General features: G+C 36.2%; 1 protein-coding gene across 1 annotated transcript in view; it reads left to right on the plus strand.

The window, feature by feature from the left end:
• Window positions 1-16,262, plus strand: part of LOC148942228 (cell adhesion molecule 1-like) — a 410,054-nt gene that overhangs the window by 378,616 nt on the left and 15,176 nt on the right. The window contains exon 5 of the mRNA XM_089103258.1: window positions 10,499-10,781. Coding sequence (XP_088959384.1) covers window positions 10,499-10,781 — 283 coding nt within the window. The remainder of the gene's footprint in view (window positions 1-10,498; window positions 10,782-16,262) is intronic.

Here is a 16,262-nt window from a genome sequence, read left to right on the forward strand (position 1 = left end):
TTCACCCCGCACCCACTCTGTGATACGTCGAAACCACAGTTTATATAATTATCCAGTATGATCTTTCCCTATCTCACCCATTATAAAAACCCGGACCGAGGTGCGAGTGCTCCAGAGAACGTTTTTGCAGATATAAACATAAGCGGCATTAGATCTTCTCACGGGTAGACAAAGAATACGGAACAAGGAACAAGTACTGACAAAACCACTTGGCCGGCTCAACCAATATGTGGACAATAAGTGCAGAACTAAGTGGGAGGAGCTTTTTGTTCGCACCGAGAATGAAGAGCCAGAAATCATCTGCGGTAAACTTACTGGATAATTATATAAACTGTGGTCGAAACCAAAGAATTATTGTCCCGAGGGCCGACTGCTGGTAACCACAAATTCTGTCCAATGTGTAACATAAGATAGATATTTATTTCAAAAAACGTCTATCACAAGGACCGAATTAGCATTTCGGAGTCATAAAATCAAAAAACAAAAATCATAAAAAAAGCACAAAAACTGGCGAACCAATGCCAAAAACAACAATGTCCGAATGGCAAAACCATTCGTTAGTCAACAAAAAACAATTAAGTGGCAAAATCTCAGGAACTGAAAAAGGTAAAAACTAAAAAAAAGTAAAATAAAATTAACGTTAAAAAGGTTTAAAAGATAATATATAAAAGGAAAAAAAATCGAATAAACAAAAAACTTGGGTATCACTAGTACCAAAGAGAGAAAAAAAGGAAAACAAGCGGTTTATTTATCCGTAATGAATGGTACAAAGGTTTTTTCATACCTGCAGGTCATGCCCCGGATAGGGGACAGGATAGGAACGGGTTCAGAAATATTTTCCAACCAAGCTCCTGCCATTATTGCAATTTTTTGCTTCGTTGAAATAAATATGACGCAGAATCAATGAAAGCCCGGATCATTAATTAATCTCAAAATTCATCAGATACTTTTTTTCAACGAGCGTGACTATTGTTTAGCGGGGACATAATTATAGTGATTTTAGGAATGTTGATAAATATCTTGGTGTATTCAGTAGCAAGGATTGAAGCTCGGGTTTGTAAAAGTTGGACCCCATTTAATTGACCTTAATATTGATTATACTATTATACTATAATTTTATTTATGGTACCTTACCTTCTTAAAAAATTATTCTCAGGGCTCTTTTTTAAATGGATTCAATTTTTTCTGATTCATCACGGGAGATACCAGGATTCCAAACTGGACAAGCATATTCAAGATGCGGGCGGACAAAGGAAGTATAGATCATTAAGGAATGGGATGGGGGAACATTAAATTTATTCAAGGGCTTAAGGAGAGACAAGGAAGCATTAGCTCTATGGACAATATTTTTAACGTGGATATCCCACTTTAAATTAGAGGAAATTGTAACACCTAGTAATTTAAAGAAAGAAACAGAAATATCTGGGAGGATAAAGTTGAGAAAAAGGGGTGATGTTTTAAGGAAACATATTGGCATTATCATAGATTTAGAGGGGTTGTCTCATGTCTATGTCTGCAGCGTCATTTGCAATATCATTGAGGATTCTCATAGGGTTGCTTACTAAGTTTCTGTAGCAGGTTTCAACAACCGTTAGGTCATCAACAAACTTCCGCCTGTCGGGAAATTCCTTAGCGAGGCTATTTATCATAACAGAAAACAGGGGGGACCTATGGGACTAAATTGGGGTACTACGTTGTGGACAGGGAGAGGACTGGAAGAACGATTTTCATATTTGACCACTTGTGATCTATTTGACAAAATGAAGCAACCAATTTAACCAGGAAAGAATCAATATTAAAATCAGTTATAAGTTTCTCAACTAAAATATTGTGGTTAACAAGGTCAAATGCTTTTTGAAGGTCAATGGAAATTAAGTTTAGGCAGCAATTAGGGTTTTCGAGAATTTTCCTAATTGAGTCAATAAGAAAAACAATGTAATTGGAACTAGAAGTCGATTTCATGTTCCCGAATGGTCTCAGGTCAGAGAGAGGTAGGATTTTTTCCTTTAGCCTGTCTGCAAGGAATCCTTCATATAGTTTAGAGAATATAGGAGTGAGTGAAATCGGACGAACACCTTCGAGACCAGGTTTTCCGTCTTTCTTTTTCAAGGGGATTATGAAACCTTGTTTCCAAATTTGCGGATATTGTCCAGACTCAGTAATTTCATTGACAAGGAAACAAAGGCTTTGAAAGGAAGTCACTGAAAGCACTAATTAAAGGAAAAGGGATGTCTAAAGGGCAGCCACTTGTTTTTAGTAGTTTCCTAATTCTTCTTTCGATCTCAGACGAAAATGTGTAGGGGAAACAAGGTGGGAGATCATCAGTAGGTAATTGATAAGACAATGCCGGAAGGCTCTGGACAATAGAGGCAAGAAACTTGTTTAGATTATTAGCAGTAACTTCTCGGGATTCTGGTAGGTTGAAATCAAGCTGGTCTAGACTCCTACAACATAACTTCTTATTTCAGAATATCAAGGTTTTGGTTTATTGGAAAACAATTCTTTGACCTTATTCTTGTGATATGATCGGGCAGATTTACGTATTTCATTTTTAATTGCTTTTCTTAGTATATTTGCTTCATCCAGTTTACCATTTCTGAAAAGATTAAATTTTTTTTTAATTAGCGCTTTTATGGGCTGATTAATGAATGGTTTGTCACTGGAGAACTTTTTAAACCTTAACATGTCAGTATGCGGCCGCTGGTACCACGCAGGTGTTAATAAATTTGCCCAAATCGGGCTAAAGGACCACACCGGTGAATGGTTGCGCATGGACTGTCATGCAAAAAAAATTCCCATGACTCTGAAGTCGTAAGCATCTCAAACTCCACAAAAGTCTAGTGCAAAGAGCACTAGACCTGTAAGAGGAAACATAATCGGCACGTTTTCACCACAAATTACTACAGGACCTTAAACCAACTCCGAGCTACCAAAAGGGACTAAGTCGTCTGCGGTAAGTGTAGACATTCTTAATTATGAATCCGAAACAATTCGTCTAAGTGATAAATTTGGAGATAATTTGGAGGTCATTTGGAGGTTAAAGACTTTCTTATAGCCCGGCTGAAGCAAGAACTATTGGTGGCTATCGTTCTGAAGATGATTTATATATATATATATATATATATATATATATATATATATATATATATATATATATATATATATATATATATATATATATATATATATATATATATATATATATATATATATATATATATATATATATATATATATATATATATATATATATATATATATATATATATATATATATATATATATATATATATATATATATATATATATATATATATATATATATATATATATATATATATATATATATATATATATATATATATATATATATGTATATATATATATATATATATATATATATATATATATATATACATATATATATATATATATATATATATATATATATATATATATATATATATATATATATATATATATATATATATATATATATATATATATATTATTACTTATTCATTTATTGCCCGTCAAAAAAAGGTACAAAAGGTACAGTAGACGGAGTAATTACTAAAGAAAACAAAAAAGAAAAAAAAGACGTAAAAGAAGGACACAAACACACATTGAAAATTCAAACACATGAGAAAAGAAAACTCTTCATTGCATTAATACGAACAGTGACTATATGCATTACATTAATATAAAAAAACTATTATGAACAAATTGTTGAGCATGGATGATTAAACTTACTTTGAAAATAGGATACAGATTTATTAATGCTAATATTAGGGTCAGATAGCTTATACAAATGTATAATTTTATGGTTTCTTGTTCAAGGGGGCAAATGTAGAAGATATTTAGCAAATCTGAAGATGATTGATCGTAGGTGCTTTTTATCTGTAACTGTGAGAAATTTTCATAAAGGAGCTATTTAAGTCATGTTTAGAAGACCTGCTGCGTTGTCAATGGAATTTCGAGGGTATTGGTTAGAATGTAGTTTACTTTTTACAATTACAGCAAAAGAAATGCTCAGTTATAGGTCAACGTGAGAAATCCGCAAACGACGTGTTTTACCTATAGATGTGCCAATTGGGAGGCCCAGGTATTTAATATGGTCTGAGGGTTTAACAAAAGAACCGTCCATATTTATAAGAGAAGTAGAGGGATTTCGCTAATTGAAAAGAATTACTTCGGATTTCTCAAGAATAAAAGACAGGCCGATTTTTGCATATTCATTTTTGATGAATTTTAACTTCTGCTCATTCCACTGGGTTGTACGGCTGAGATTCAGGATGTCAACTGCATAACAAATAACAGACATATCAATTCTCCCAAGAATGCATGAAGGAAGACACTTTGCCTGTGCTTCCAGGACACTGTTATGGAACAGGGTTGGGGAAGTGATAGCTCCCTGTCTTGTCCCTTTCTTAACAAGGATGCGGTACTGAGGATTCACAAGCATATTTGAGGGAATCGAAGAGTTTGGCCTCACACGAGAATAATACAATTATATAGCGAAGGATGAAGAGCCGACCGCAGGGAAAAACGGGATGGAAGTTTTAGACGGACTTTTAGATTCCTATATAAATCCCTGAGAACACGGACAACTGATGGGTTTACGCCTCGCCTTATGAAGAAGCATGAACAAATGAATTAAGGAATTGAATGCACGTCTAACGTCATGTCTGGCGATGATCATACTTTCTCCCGAGTATTCTGCGTCGACGAGGGCAGTAAAAACTACTGTAAGAGTATGAAAATCGCCAAGATTCGTCACAAAACGAAATTTATATGGGAGAAAGTCACATTCCCGTCTTAACTCCCCAATAAAAAGAAGCTCAAGAAGTTTGCGTACCGTTGCAGAGACGTTGATGGAACAGACAGGGGAACATTGATGCGCAGATTTCCCTTTTTTGGGAATCGGAGACAGATCACCAATGCAGAACGAGGATGGAACAATACCTGTAACAAATATCATTTGCATGAGAAGGCTGAGGTGACGCACCAATAGATAACTTCCATTAATGATGTGTAGAGTGCTCACCTTATCTATCCCACAAGACGCTTTCTTTTTAAGCTGGGAAATGGCTTTTATAACAGCGTCACAAGTAACAACAAAATCAGGGTCAGGAGATTCATCAATGAATTTGCAGAGCTCGTCACAAAATTGTGATTCTAAAACAGGATCAGACTCGGAAAATTCATTTGAAAAATGGGATATCCACTCGGACAAAGGAATGTCATTCGGGTCTGGCAAATTGGAGGAGATAGTATGAGGTAGTAGCTTCCACAGAAGATCAGGTAAATTCCTGACCTTCTCGGAATAAAGTGTCTGCATTTTAGATCGATGAAGGGCAAGTTCCTTAGAAAAACGTTTCTTTGACATTTTTCTCAGTTCATTGACTATTCCTTGACGGGGGCATAGGCAATCTCTCCATAATTTATACCAAAATTTAGCACGGTCACAAGCTTCAGACAGCACTAGATTTTCTGACCACCCGGGAACTTGGGTACCAACACGTATTATATATATATATATATATATATATATATATATATATATATATATATATATATATATATATATATATATATATATAATATATATATATATATATATATATATATATATATATATATATATATATATATATATATATATATATATATATATATATATATATATATATATATATATATATATATATATATATATATATTAAAATTCGGCAATCATGCCGTGATAGTAGGTTTTAAAATAAAATTCTATTCTAAGCTCAATGTTTATGAGCAACTCATGCAAATGGCCTATCATTAGAATATTTTTTCCTCTTTTCTATCTACCGTTTGCCAAACTTTATCCCTCCAGTTTTGTGCCAAGAGATATATCTCCATTTTTATGGATGAGTTTGTTGATGGTAAAAGTCCACTAAGAGCTGTCGTAAATTTTTCCTCTTGTTAAATGATTCCATATTTATATCAGATTTTCATTTTTATATATAAATAAGTGGTCAAAAAAGATATTTCAAATCAGCAAAGTTGCAGATTAGATTTTAACGCAATATTAGGGGACAGTTCTTTATTATTCTGTAGTAAAAAGGAAAGAATAAATTCTATAAAATGGTTTTATTATTGCTTTAAACAATGATGTCCATGTTTTGAAACGAATAATTTGTTACGAGAGAGCTATAAATTGTTTAATATCCTTTAAGCTGAAACTCGGATAGTTTTAAGGCGTGTTTTAGCCATATAGCGATAGATGCCTACTTTTATATGAATATAAGACAAGAGATTAGATATTTACTTCAAAAAAATCTCTATCACAAACCCACAAAGGGCTGAATTCAGACTTTGGAGTCGACAAATTATATGGTTTCACAAAAAAAAATACAAAAAATGACAACGAAAAAGAAAAATCATAATGAACAATCATTTATGAGTCAGTAATTAAACTGTAAAAAGTCAATTAAAAAGTTAAAAAGATAAAAACTGGTCAAGCTAAACTTAAAAAAATACAGATCAGAAGAAGAATTAAAAGAGACATTAAAAAGGGGGGAATAAGCGAATAAATACAAAAAAAATAACGAGATATGAATATATAAAAGTCAAGATGGACACTAAAAAAGTGTCAAAAATTTAACTACATGAAGTCAATAAAAGAGTTAAAAAAAAACTGGTCAAAAAAGGGGAGAGGGACAAAAATAAATGAATAAGCAAATACAAGAGAACCAAATACAAAATTTATAAAAAATTACAATGGGAACAAAAAAAGAGGGGGGACAAGCAAATGAGTGCAAGAACCTGGGCAGCACCATCAGCTAATAGAAAAAAAGGAAGAGAGAAAAAAAAGAACGAAAAGGAGAAACTAGTGAAATATTTTATTCATTTTTTCTGAGAGAAGGGGATAAAAAATTTTTCATATCTGTAAGTAAAGCAGTGAATGGGGGAAAAATAGGGATGGGCTCAGAAACAGCTCGAGGCGGCCATAATCTGGATGTGGAGTGACGTTTGGGAAAAATACTTGCCGTCCGAGGGTTTATTATTGCATTTTCTGCAAAAAGGGAGGCAGAATTAAACCCTCCTTCGCTCAAGGGTTTCCAAACTAGTTTTTTTAGGAGCAGAGAGTATGGCACCTTGCCTTCTTTGAAAATTATTCGCAAGGCTCTTTATTGGATTGATTCAATTTTTTCCGATTCTTCGCAAGAGCTACCAGGGTGCCAAACTGGACAAGCATATTCGAGATTTGGGCGGACAAAAAAAGGAATTGTGACGCCAAGTAGTTTAAATGAGGACACAAAAATTTTAGGAGGGATAGGATTAAGTAAACAGGGTGAGGATTTGAGGAAACAAATCGGCATTATCATGGACTAAGAGGGGTTTATTCTCATGCGTAAGGCCTTATCTCCAGGTTCATTGAGGATACTCATAGGGTCGCTGATTTAATTTCTGAAGCAAGGATCAACAACCGTTACGTCATCAACATATTTCCATCGGTCAGGAAATTCCTTCGTAAGGCTTGAATTGAAGTTATCAAGTATTCTACAATAGGTTGCATCAAGACGCTGGGTAATTGTAGACAGAGAAAAGCCAAGACACATAGTCCAAGCAATTGAGAGGCAAATGTTTAAATGTCTGAGGCACGGGTAAATGGCAGGAGTATGCATGACTCTTATTGGACACATACTGGTCAAGTTAGTTTTTGGAAATAAGTGCCTACCTAGAATCATCGGCATCTTGATCGGGAATTCAAAAAGAGACAAACAGGGTACGTCCACCTATGGGCTTAAGAAGGTCGACCAAGAATTTAAAATCCACATAGGAGCGTACATTTTCCTCAAATAACAGGCGAACAATCGTTTAAAAACATCTTTGTCTGTCAAATAGTACCTATTCGTTGTCGTTGCCTAAGCTTAGCCCCACACTCTGAAAAAAATTTGAATTTTTCACAAATTTTTTTTAATTTTTGGGTCACTTGCCTGAGACTCTGGGCAGCTGGACGCCCCTAAATGTTGTCCCAACCTCCTCTCTCAATTTACCACTTGTTCACGAATGGCCAGCGTCACTGAATAAAGGAGGGGACCTAGTTGAGTGCCTTGGTGTATGCCATTGAGGACAGGGAGAGGATTTGAATAATGATTCTGGTATTTGACAACCAGTGATCTATTTGTTAAGAAGGAGGCAACCAATTTCACCAGTAAGGGATCAATATTGAACTCGCTGACAATTTTATCAATTAAAATATAGTTGTTAACAAGGTCAAATACTTTCTGAAGGTCAATGGAAATTAAATTTAACCAGAAATTGGGCTTTTCGACGATTTTCTCGTTGTGGTCAATAAGAGAAACGAGGTAGTGGGAAGTAGAAGTAGATTTTAGATTCCCAAATTGCCTCAACTCAGTAAGAGGTAGGATTTTTTCCTTTAGACAATCTGCAGGGAATCCTTCATAAGGTTTTGAGAAGATAGGAGTAAGAGTAGTAGGACGAACGCCTTCAAAACCCGGCTTCCGTTGTTTTTTTTCAAGGGGGTTATGAAACCCTGTTTCCAAATTGTTCGAATTTGCCCAGAATCGGTAATCTCGTTAAACAGGAATAACAAGGGCTTAAAGAGGAAATCACCGAAGGCACTAATAAGAGGAAACAGAATATCCAAAGGACAAACACTTGTTATTCTTAGTTTCTTCAATTCTTCTTTCTATCTCAGATGGGGAAACAGTGAGAAAAGAAGGGGAAAAGACTCCTGTTGGTAATTGTCCGGACAATGCTGGAAGGCTCTGGACAATGGAAGTGAGGAATTTATTTAGATTATTAGCAGTAGCATCAAGGGGCTCAGGTAGATTGAAGTTAAGCTGCTCAAGTGTCCTGCCATACAGCTTTTTAACCTCGGAATGCCAATTAGTGTATTAGTGTAATTTTGGCTTATTAGTGAACAATTCTTCGACTTTATTTTTGTTGTACGATCGTCCCAATTTACGAATTTCTCTTATAATTAATTGTCTTAGTTTATTGGCTTCATTCGATCTACCAATTTTGGAAAGCCTCAATTTGGTTCTAATTAGTGTTTTTATAGTATGGTTAATAAAGGGTTTATCACTGGAGCACCTTTTAAATCTTTTTTTTTTCTGGGAAACAAATTTGATATTTATTAATTAGATTTTTGTGGAACGTAGCCGTTTTCTCATCAAGATTTCTTTTACTATAAATATCAGACCAATCCTCGGTATTCAGCCACATACCAAAGAAGACCAGAATTTTGAAGAGGGCGATAGGTGCCAAAAGTTATTGAGAAAGAATGCTTAAAATTTGAAGACATACGACACCGAACAAGTGAGCGAGTCAAAAATGGAATGGAAGAGCAGTGAGTAAATGAAAATGAATCTGGGCAGCGATAATCAAAACGTGTCAAAATTGAAAATGATAGCGATGGTGATTAGCGTTGGGATTTTGACAAGGATATGGTAATCAATGCCTACCACACTTTTGTTAAAAAAACAAAGGTTCGGAGATATGTATTTCATAATGACGAAAGATAAGCCGAGGTGTAACGAATAAATCAAATCGAAAATGATAGCGATGATGATTTTGTTTTGGAATTTGACATGGATAAGGTCATAAATACCTATCATACCTTTGAAAATCAAAAATATGGACTGGATAAAAAGTTGGAAGAAAAAGAAGTTTTTTGTCCTGCCACCTGAACAATTAAAAGAAACAGGTTCGGTAATATTCCTCTCATAATGACAAAAGACAAGCCAAGGCAAAAGAAAAAGTTTTTGTCCCACCCCTTGAACAATTAAAAGAAAGAATGGTGGTTTTCAATGCTTTTCATACCTTGTAAAATCAAAAACCTGGACTAGATAAATTGTTGGAAGAAAAAGAAGTTTTTGTCCCACCACCTGAACAATTAAAAGAAACAAAGGTTTGGCGATATGTCTTTCATAATTTTTCTGTTCGTTTTGGGCTTCATTTATATATCGATGCTGATTTGTGGTAGTTTCACGCTTGGTAGATTATTTGATTTTATTTTTGCTCATTTTTGTTTAATGGAGTTATTTACCTTTCTTTGAAAAACTTAATTTGTGGAAAAAGTTTTTTTAAATTAATAACGTAGATACATAAACTCTTGTTTGATCAAACATGAATACCTAATGCTGAAGAAAACCATGTTCCTCCTTAAGAGGTCAGATTTTGTATTCATTCAGCGTACCTTGTGTTGCGACATAGAATTGCTAAAAAAAAACGGACTGAAATAGAAGCAGGTCCTTCAGGAACAGAGGACCTGTTTCTCCTTTATGTTCTGTTCTACTTTTTTTCTTTTTTTAAACAGTCACAGAACCAGGTTAGACAAAAACAGAAACAGAAATAAAAACAAAAAGAGTGTCGATGCTTATTTAAAACCAGGAGCTAAATTATCTTTCTTTTTTTTTACTTTTATTTTCCTTGCGTTATCTATAAGTATTTTATTAAACGTCCATATTAAATAATTACTTAAATTTAGGTTGACCGAAACCATCTTCGTCAGTATCCCTTGGAAGAAGTTGAAGAGACTGGCCTTCAGTCCACAACTTTGGGGCTTCAGTTCAAAGTTCGACAAAAACATTTCAGGCATGGAGGGCTTAAAATTAAGTGCTTAGCTACGCTTGCAGGTCTTTACTGGCGGAGTGATGAAAGGAGTGCAGAACCAGCTGCGATGAGGTCTCCGCATAATCTCAATGAACACGAGGCCTATGCTGCAATATCACCAAGTAGTGAAGGCAACAGTAAATGGCTTTATAGTATTGGTAATATGTTTACCAAATTATTTGCTTTGCCTCCAGGCTTTTATTTAAATCTTTTGCCTTATTAAAAAAAACTACGGGCCAGAGAATTTTGATATATTAATATTAATTATAATAATAATAAGTCTTATTTCACTAAAAGGGGAAGGCGTCATAACATCTAACCTTGAGAACAACTAATGTCAGGACATCGACAAAATTCGTCATAACGTCCACAAAAAAATCCGTCAGAACCACCAACCGTCATAACTTCTAAAATTTTAAAACTTTAGTTTTTTGGGGTCTAGGGGGGAAAAGGTACCTAGGTTAGGTTAGGTTACGTATTTAATATATGCTATGCTTTACCCCCACCCCACTGATGTGCAAATATATAGCCAAAATTTGTTTCTAAACTACTATATACTTATTACTATTATAAAACTTATAAATTTTTTGTTGATGTCAAGACGGTTAGTGGTTCTGACGGTCAGACGTTATGACGTTTAGTGCTTGTGACGGTTAGTCGAAATGGTAGCACCCCCAATAAAAGCCCTAGGGTCATTGCAATACAACGCAAAAAAGAAAATTAATTTCTAAATAATCGAAATTACATTAACAAAGAAAAACACAAATCACAAAAATTTACTTCCGCGTTCCATTACCATCCTGCGAAATCGTCCTATTGTTTTTCCCTTATTGCATTCACCAGCCATCTCTCATCAAATTTATGCTCTCCATGCGCTTTCTTTCGCAATACACTCAATTCTTCAAACTCATACATCACATGACACCCACCCTCGTCACTACTGTCGCCGTCAAAACACATCGGTCCACAGTATGGACCATCCTGCACTCTCCTCCTCCCCAAATTATTCCTTCTTACCCCAAAGATAAACTATCCCCCCTCAATTCAATATTATACTTCAATCCCTCCTTTTTTAAACTTGCCGTAAAGAAAAAGGAGAATTGCTTTGAGAATACGAGAATTGCTAATAAATATTTTTACTTGAATATCAGCTTAGAACTGAAGTTATCAGAGTGTTTCAGATCAAAGATCACAGTCCAATATTCTTTGCAAATTTGCTAAATCTTTTCTTTAGTATTACTTCATTTAGCCTATGATTTGACGTGTTTGGTCAGTTAAAGTCCAAGACGATCTTTATTTTTTTCAAAACTTTTAAACGCAAAGGCATCAAAAGCCATAGGGAAATGACAAACAATGGTAAAAAGGCATGAATGATGCAGACTAAAACGAAAAATGGAGACTAAGTGGCACTATTGTGGTTGGTTAGTCCCAAAAAGTGTGGGGTATTAGTCTTTTCTTCTGCTTGCACAGCACTGCAAAGAAAATGTGTACAGTAACAAGAGTGAGAGATTACGCTCTGGCGTTATGTATAGCAAAGAGCCATAAGGGTTCAAAATACTATTTTTTTCTAAGCCCACTTCATGTGGAAGGGGTGGTCGTAGAAACTTTTAAGGGGAGTCATTGAAAATTGTCAAAAACGATTTAAGGGCAACCAATCCCCTCTTATGTCCTTTTTATGATAATGTATCCCAAAACACATCCTGTCAACATTTTGAGGTAGCTATGTTGTTAGGAATAGTTCAAATATCGAATAATTATGTATCTTAGGTAGAAATAACCCTTTACAGTCCCTAGGACAATGGTTATACCCAGTTAGATCTAAAGTTAAGACATGCAGCACGCCCCAAGAAGAAACCTCCACGAAGATTTGATACCAATCGCTTTGATGATCCTAATATACGACAGGCATTCTCCCTAGAGTTGTCTAACCACTTTGAAGCTCTCCAGGTGCAAGCAAACGACAAGCAAAATCAAAGTTTGGATGAAAAGTGGTTGACCATACGAAGTACAATCCACGAGGCTGCGGAAGCTACGATAGGATACCACAAAGTACTATCCAAAAAGCGGATGTCAACACGCACAATTCAGTTGGCTGAACAAAAGAAACAGACATCGGGCAGAAAATCGGAGTTGTTCAAACGCTTGAGAGGAGAATGCCACCATTCGGCTAAGAATGATAAGAACCAATATTGGGAGAAAATCGATGAAGATATGGAAACTGCTGCTTCTAGATCGGACACCAGGAAGATGTATCAGCTCCTAAAATTAATCAGGAGTAAATCAAATAGGCCAACTAGTACATCTGTCGACGATGAAACCGCAAGTAACTCTCGAATAATACCGAAATAATAAATTGCTGGAAGGAACACTTTGACAAACTACTTAACCTGCACCAACTCTCCACAGCAATAGATGATAATGAGTGCTGCCATAATCCAAGTCGTAGCCCTGATGACCTGCAGGAACCAAGCTCTCCCAGCAGTATATACAATGACGCGAATATGGCTCCCCCCACGTTATATGAAGTCCAATAAGCAGTTAATTGCCTTAAAAGCAATAAAGCCCCTGGTCCTGATGCCCTTCTGGCTGAACATTACAAGTATGAAGGGACAGCACTTGTCAGAAGGACTCATAAATTGACTTATCGTATATGGAAAGAAAAGATGGTTCCACTGGATTGGGGAGACTCTATCATCCTTCCAGTCTTTAAAAAAGTGCTAAAGACAAAATACAGCAATTATCGCGAGATTTCTTTCATATGCATTGCTGCAAAAATATTTGCAATAGTACTACATAATCGTTTTCATATCCAGCGCAACGCAAAGACAAGGCCCAATCAAACGGGATTCCGCCCAGGCATGAAAACAATTGACCAACTATTCGTTTTAAGACAAACCCTTGAACACAGGGCAAAACACCAGAAACCAACATTGTCTCTATTCATAGATTTTATTGCAGATTTTGATTCGGTTTTAAGGGATGGAATCTGGAAGGCCATGACAGAGGATGGAGTACCAAGCAGGATAGTCAGACTTATCCAAGCATACTACCAGCATACGTGAGCCCACATTCAGATCGGTGGAGAACTCTTCTCTATGTTCCAAATTGATTTTGGTATCTGACAGGGATGTATATTGTCTCCCGTCTTATTTAATTTCGTTATCGACTGGATTGTGACCAGAGCAATGACGACCTTTTCAGGTATTGAAGTAAGTCCCAATTTTGTGATCACCCATCTGGAATACGCCGACGATATTTGCTTGTTAGCTGAATCTCGTTCAGAAGCCCAATCTGTGCTATCGAAGGTAGCTGAAAAATCCTCTCTGGTCGGCCTGAAAATAAGCTTCCTAAAGACAAAAGTCATGGCGTCCGGTATATCATCTCAAGACCCCCGATTTTACTAGAACAGTCACCCATAGACGAGATACGTGAATTTAAGTATCTAGGCTCACTGGTAGACCAAATAGGAGGATGCACATCAGAAATACAGCCAAAAATTGCTTCCGCAACTGGATTTTTCACCCAGCTAAATCACTCTCTTTGGAACCAGAAAAATGTTTGTCTGAAGACAAGAATAATAATTTACCAGGCCCTAGTTCGGTCTGCCTTTCTATATGGCTGTGAGAATAATAAAAATGGACTATAAAAGCATCCGACATTCAAGCCCTCAACGTATTTGACCATTCATGTTTAAGGAGAATCATTGACATTAAACTCCGTGATCGTGTCAGCAATGTCGAACTCCGCACAATCTGCTATCAGCGTTCTGATTTGGCCACTATAATTAAACAAAGAAGACTCCGACGGTTCGGCCATACACTTCGTTGCCCACACCACATCTTTGTCAATAAAGCCCTCAGATGTACACCTCTTTCGGGATGGAAAAAGCGACATGGGGGACAAAAGAAAACATGGCTTGCCTGTATAAAGGCTGACCTAGACCCAATCTCCTAGAAGTATGTGGCTTCAAGAAGTATGGACGAAGATGGGAAAAGTCCTGGCTTGAATTAATTGAGCCACTCGCAAACGACCGAGACTATTGGCTTACTACAATGACGAAGCTATTGGGCGCCAGGGAGAGTGGAGATGCTTGAGTCCTCCTACAAGTACAAAGTAAGTAAGTAAGTTTTAACTTGAAACTTTCAGGGCCACTGTTATTGCGATTGCGGCTACGCCTAGTTCGACTTCGAATATTTTGACTACTACTACGACTCATACAACTTAGACTGCTTGCAACTGTGAATACTTCTGGCTTCAACTACAACCACTTGTAACTGCGACTAATCGCGACCGTGACTGCAACTATTTGCGAATGTGACTGCCTTAACTTCGAGATTTACTTCTCCTTGCCACTACTTTCACAAAATGTCGAGGGAGATTAAAAAAAACGCACTTTGTGTAAGCTTGTTGTCAAAAAACTGTATCAGCAATATCTCAGGAACAGCTGAAGGTTGAAATTTTTAGGGAATGCTGAGCGTGATTTGGAAAGTAAATGGAGGGCAACAAACACCATCCTTAGCTGTTTAAGATGCACTCTAACACTGATCGAAAGTTTTTAAATATACGTTGTTCAAATTGTCTAAGGGTTTAATAGCTATGCCTCCAGGGATGCCATACTCCCGAAGCCCCTGGGGCAAGGTTATAAGCTATGCAATATGCCCAAGCCAGGAGGTTATTGGTTAGTCAACTCTTCAATCTGTCAGTCTTAACGTAGATTTATCAAGTCTTGTAAGTTATTTATTGTAAATTATGTAATTTCAGAAATTATGTAATGTTCAAAGGGCTCCAGGTTTCAAGGCTAAATCTCTGTAAATATTTAGGGAGAGACTGAACTAAGTCAAAGATCCAATACGTATCAAGCTTAACAAAAGAGAGCATCAGTATTATTTTAGTAAAGGTGTTAACTATCTTTCCTATCTTCGGAAAGGCAATCTTCAATGTCTTAGGCTAAGGGTGTTAACTTTAAACGTTCAGGGGCACTTCTACTACTTCTACTACTACTACTATTACTACCATTCCGACTCTAACAACGGCTTTTTGCAACTGTGACTACGACTGCTTGCCAATGAGACTCCTTGTAACTGTCACTACTTGTGATTTCGGCCATAATTACTCGTGACTTAAATTAAAAATACTTACGACCGTGACCAGTTTTACTTGTGACTACTTCCAGAAAATATTGAGGCGGATATTGAACAAAATCAAAAGACCCTACGTGCAAGCTGGTTGTCGAAAGGATGCATCAGCAAAATCCCAAGAACCGCTTAGGCTGATAGTTGAAACTTTATGGTCAGATTGAGGGAGTGGGGGTAGCAAATTACTTTAAGTTTAAAAGGCCCCTCGCCTTTTTTGCCCACAAAAGTAGTCATAGTCGTTGGACTATAACTAATATTGCCTGTGACTACAGATGTGACTAATTGCAATTACCTCTGTGACTACATGTGACTGCGACTACTTGCGACTGTGACTGCAACTACTTACGACAGCTAGTGCGACAACTTACAACTGCAACAGCTATTACTTGGAAATGAAAATACTACAACTAGAACTACAACTACTAGTGTGATTGCGATCGGGACTGCAAGTACTGCTGCTACTTCTATAGCTAAAAACAAAAGTATTGAATTAAATCAAAAAGT

The sequence above is a fragment of the Artemia sp. Qi Xiang Cuo genome, chromosome 17, assembly GCF_049724085.1.
Source record: "Artemia sp. Qi Xiang Cuo chromosome 17, ASM4972408v1, whole genome shotgun sequence".
In the NCBI taxonomy this organism is placed as follows: domain Eukaryota; kingdom Metazoa; phylum Arthropoda; class Branchiopoda; order Anostraca; family Artemiidae; genus Artemia; species Artemia sp. Qi Xiang Cuo.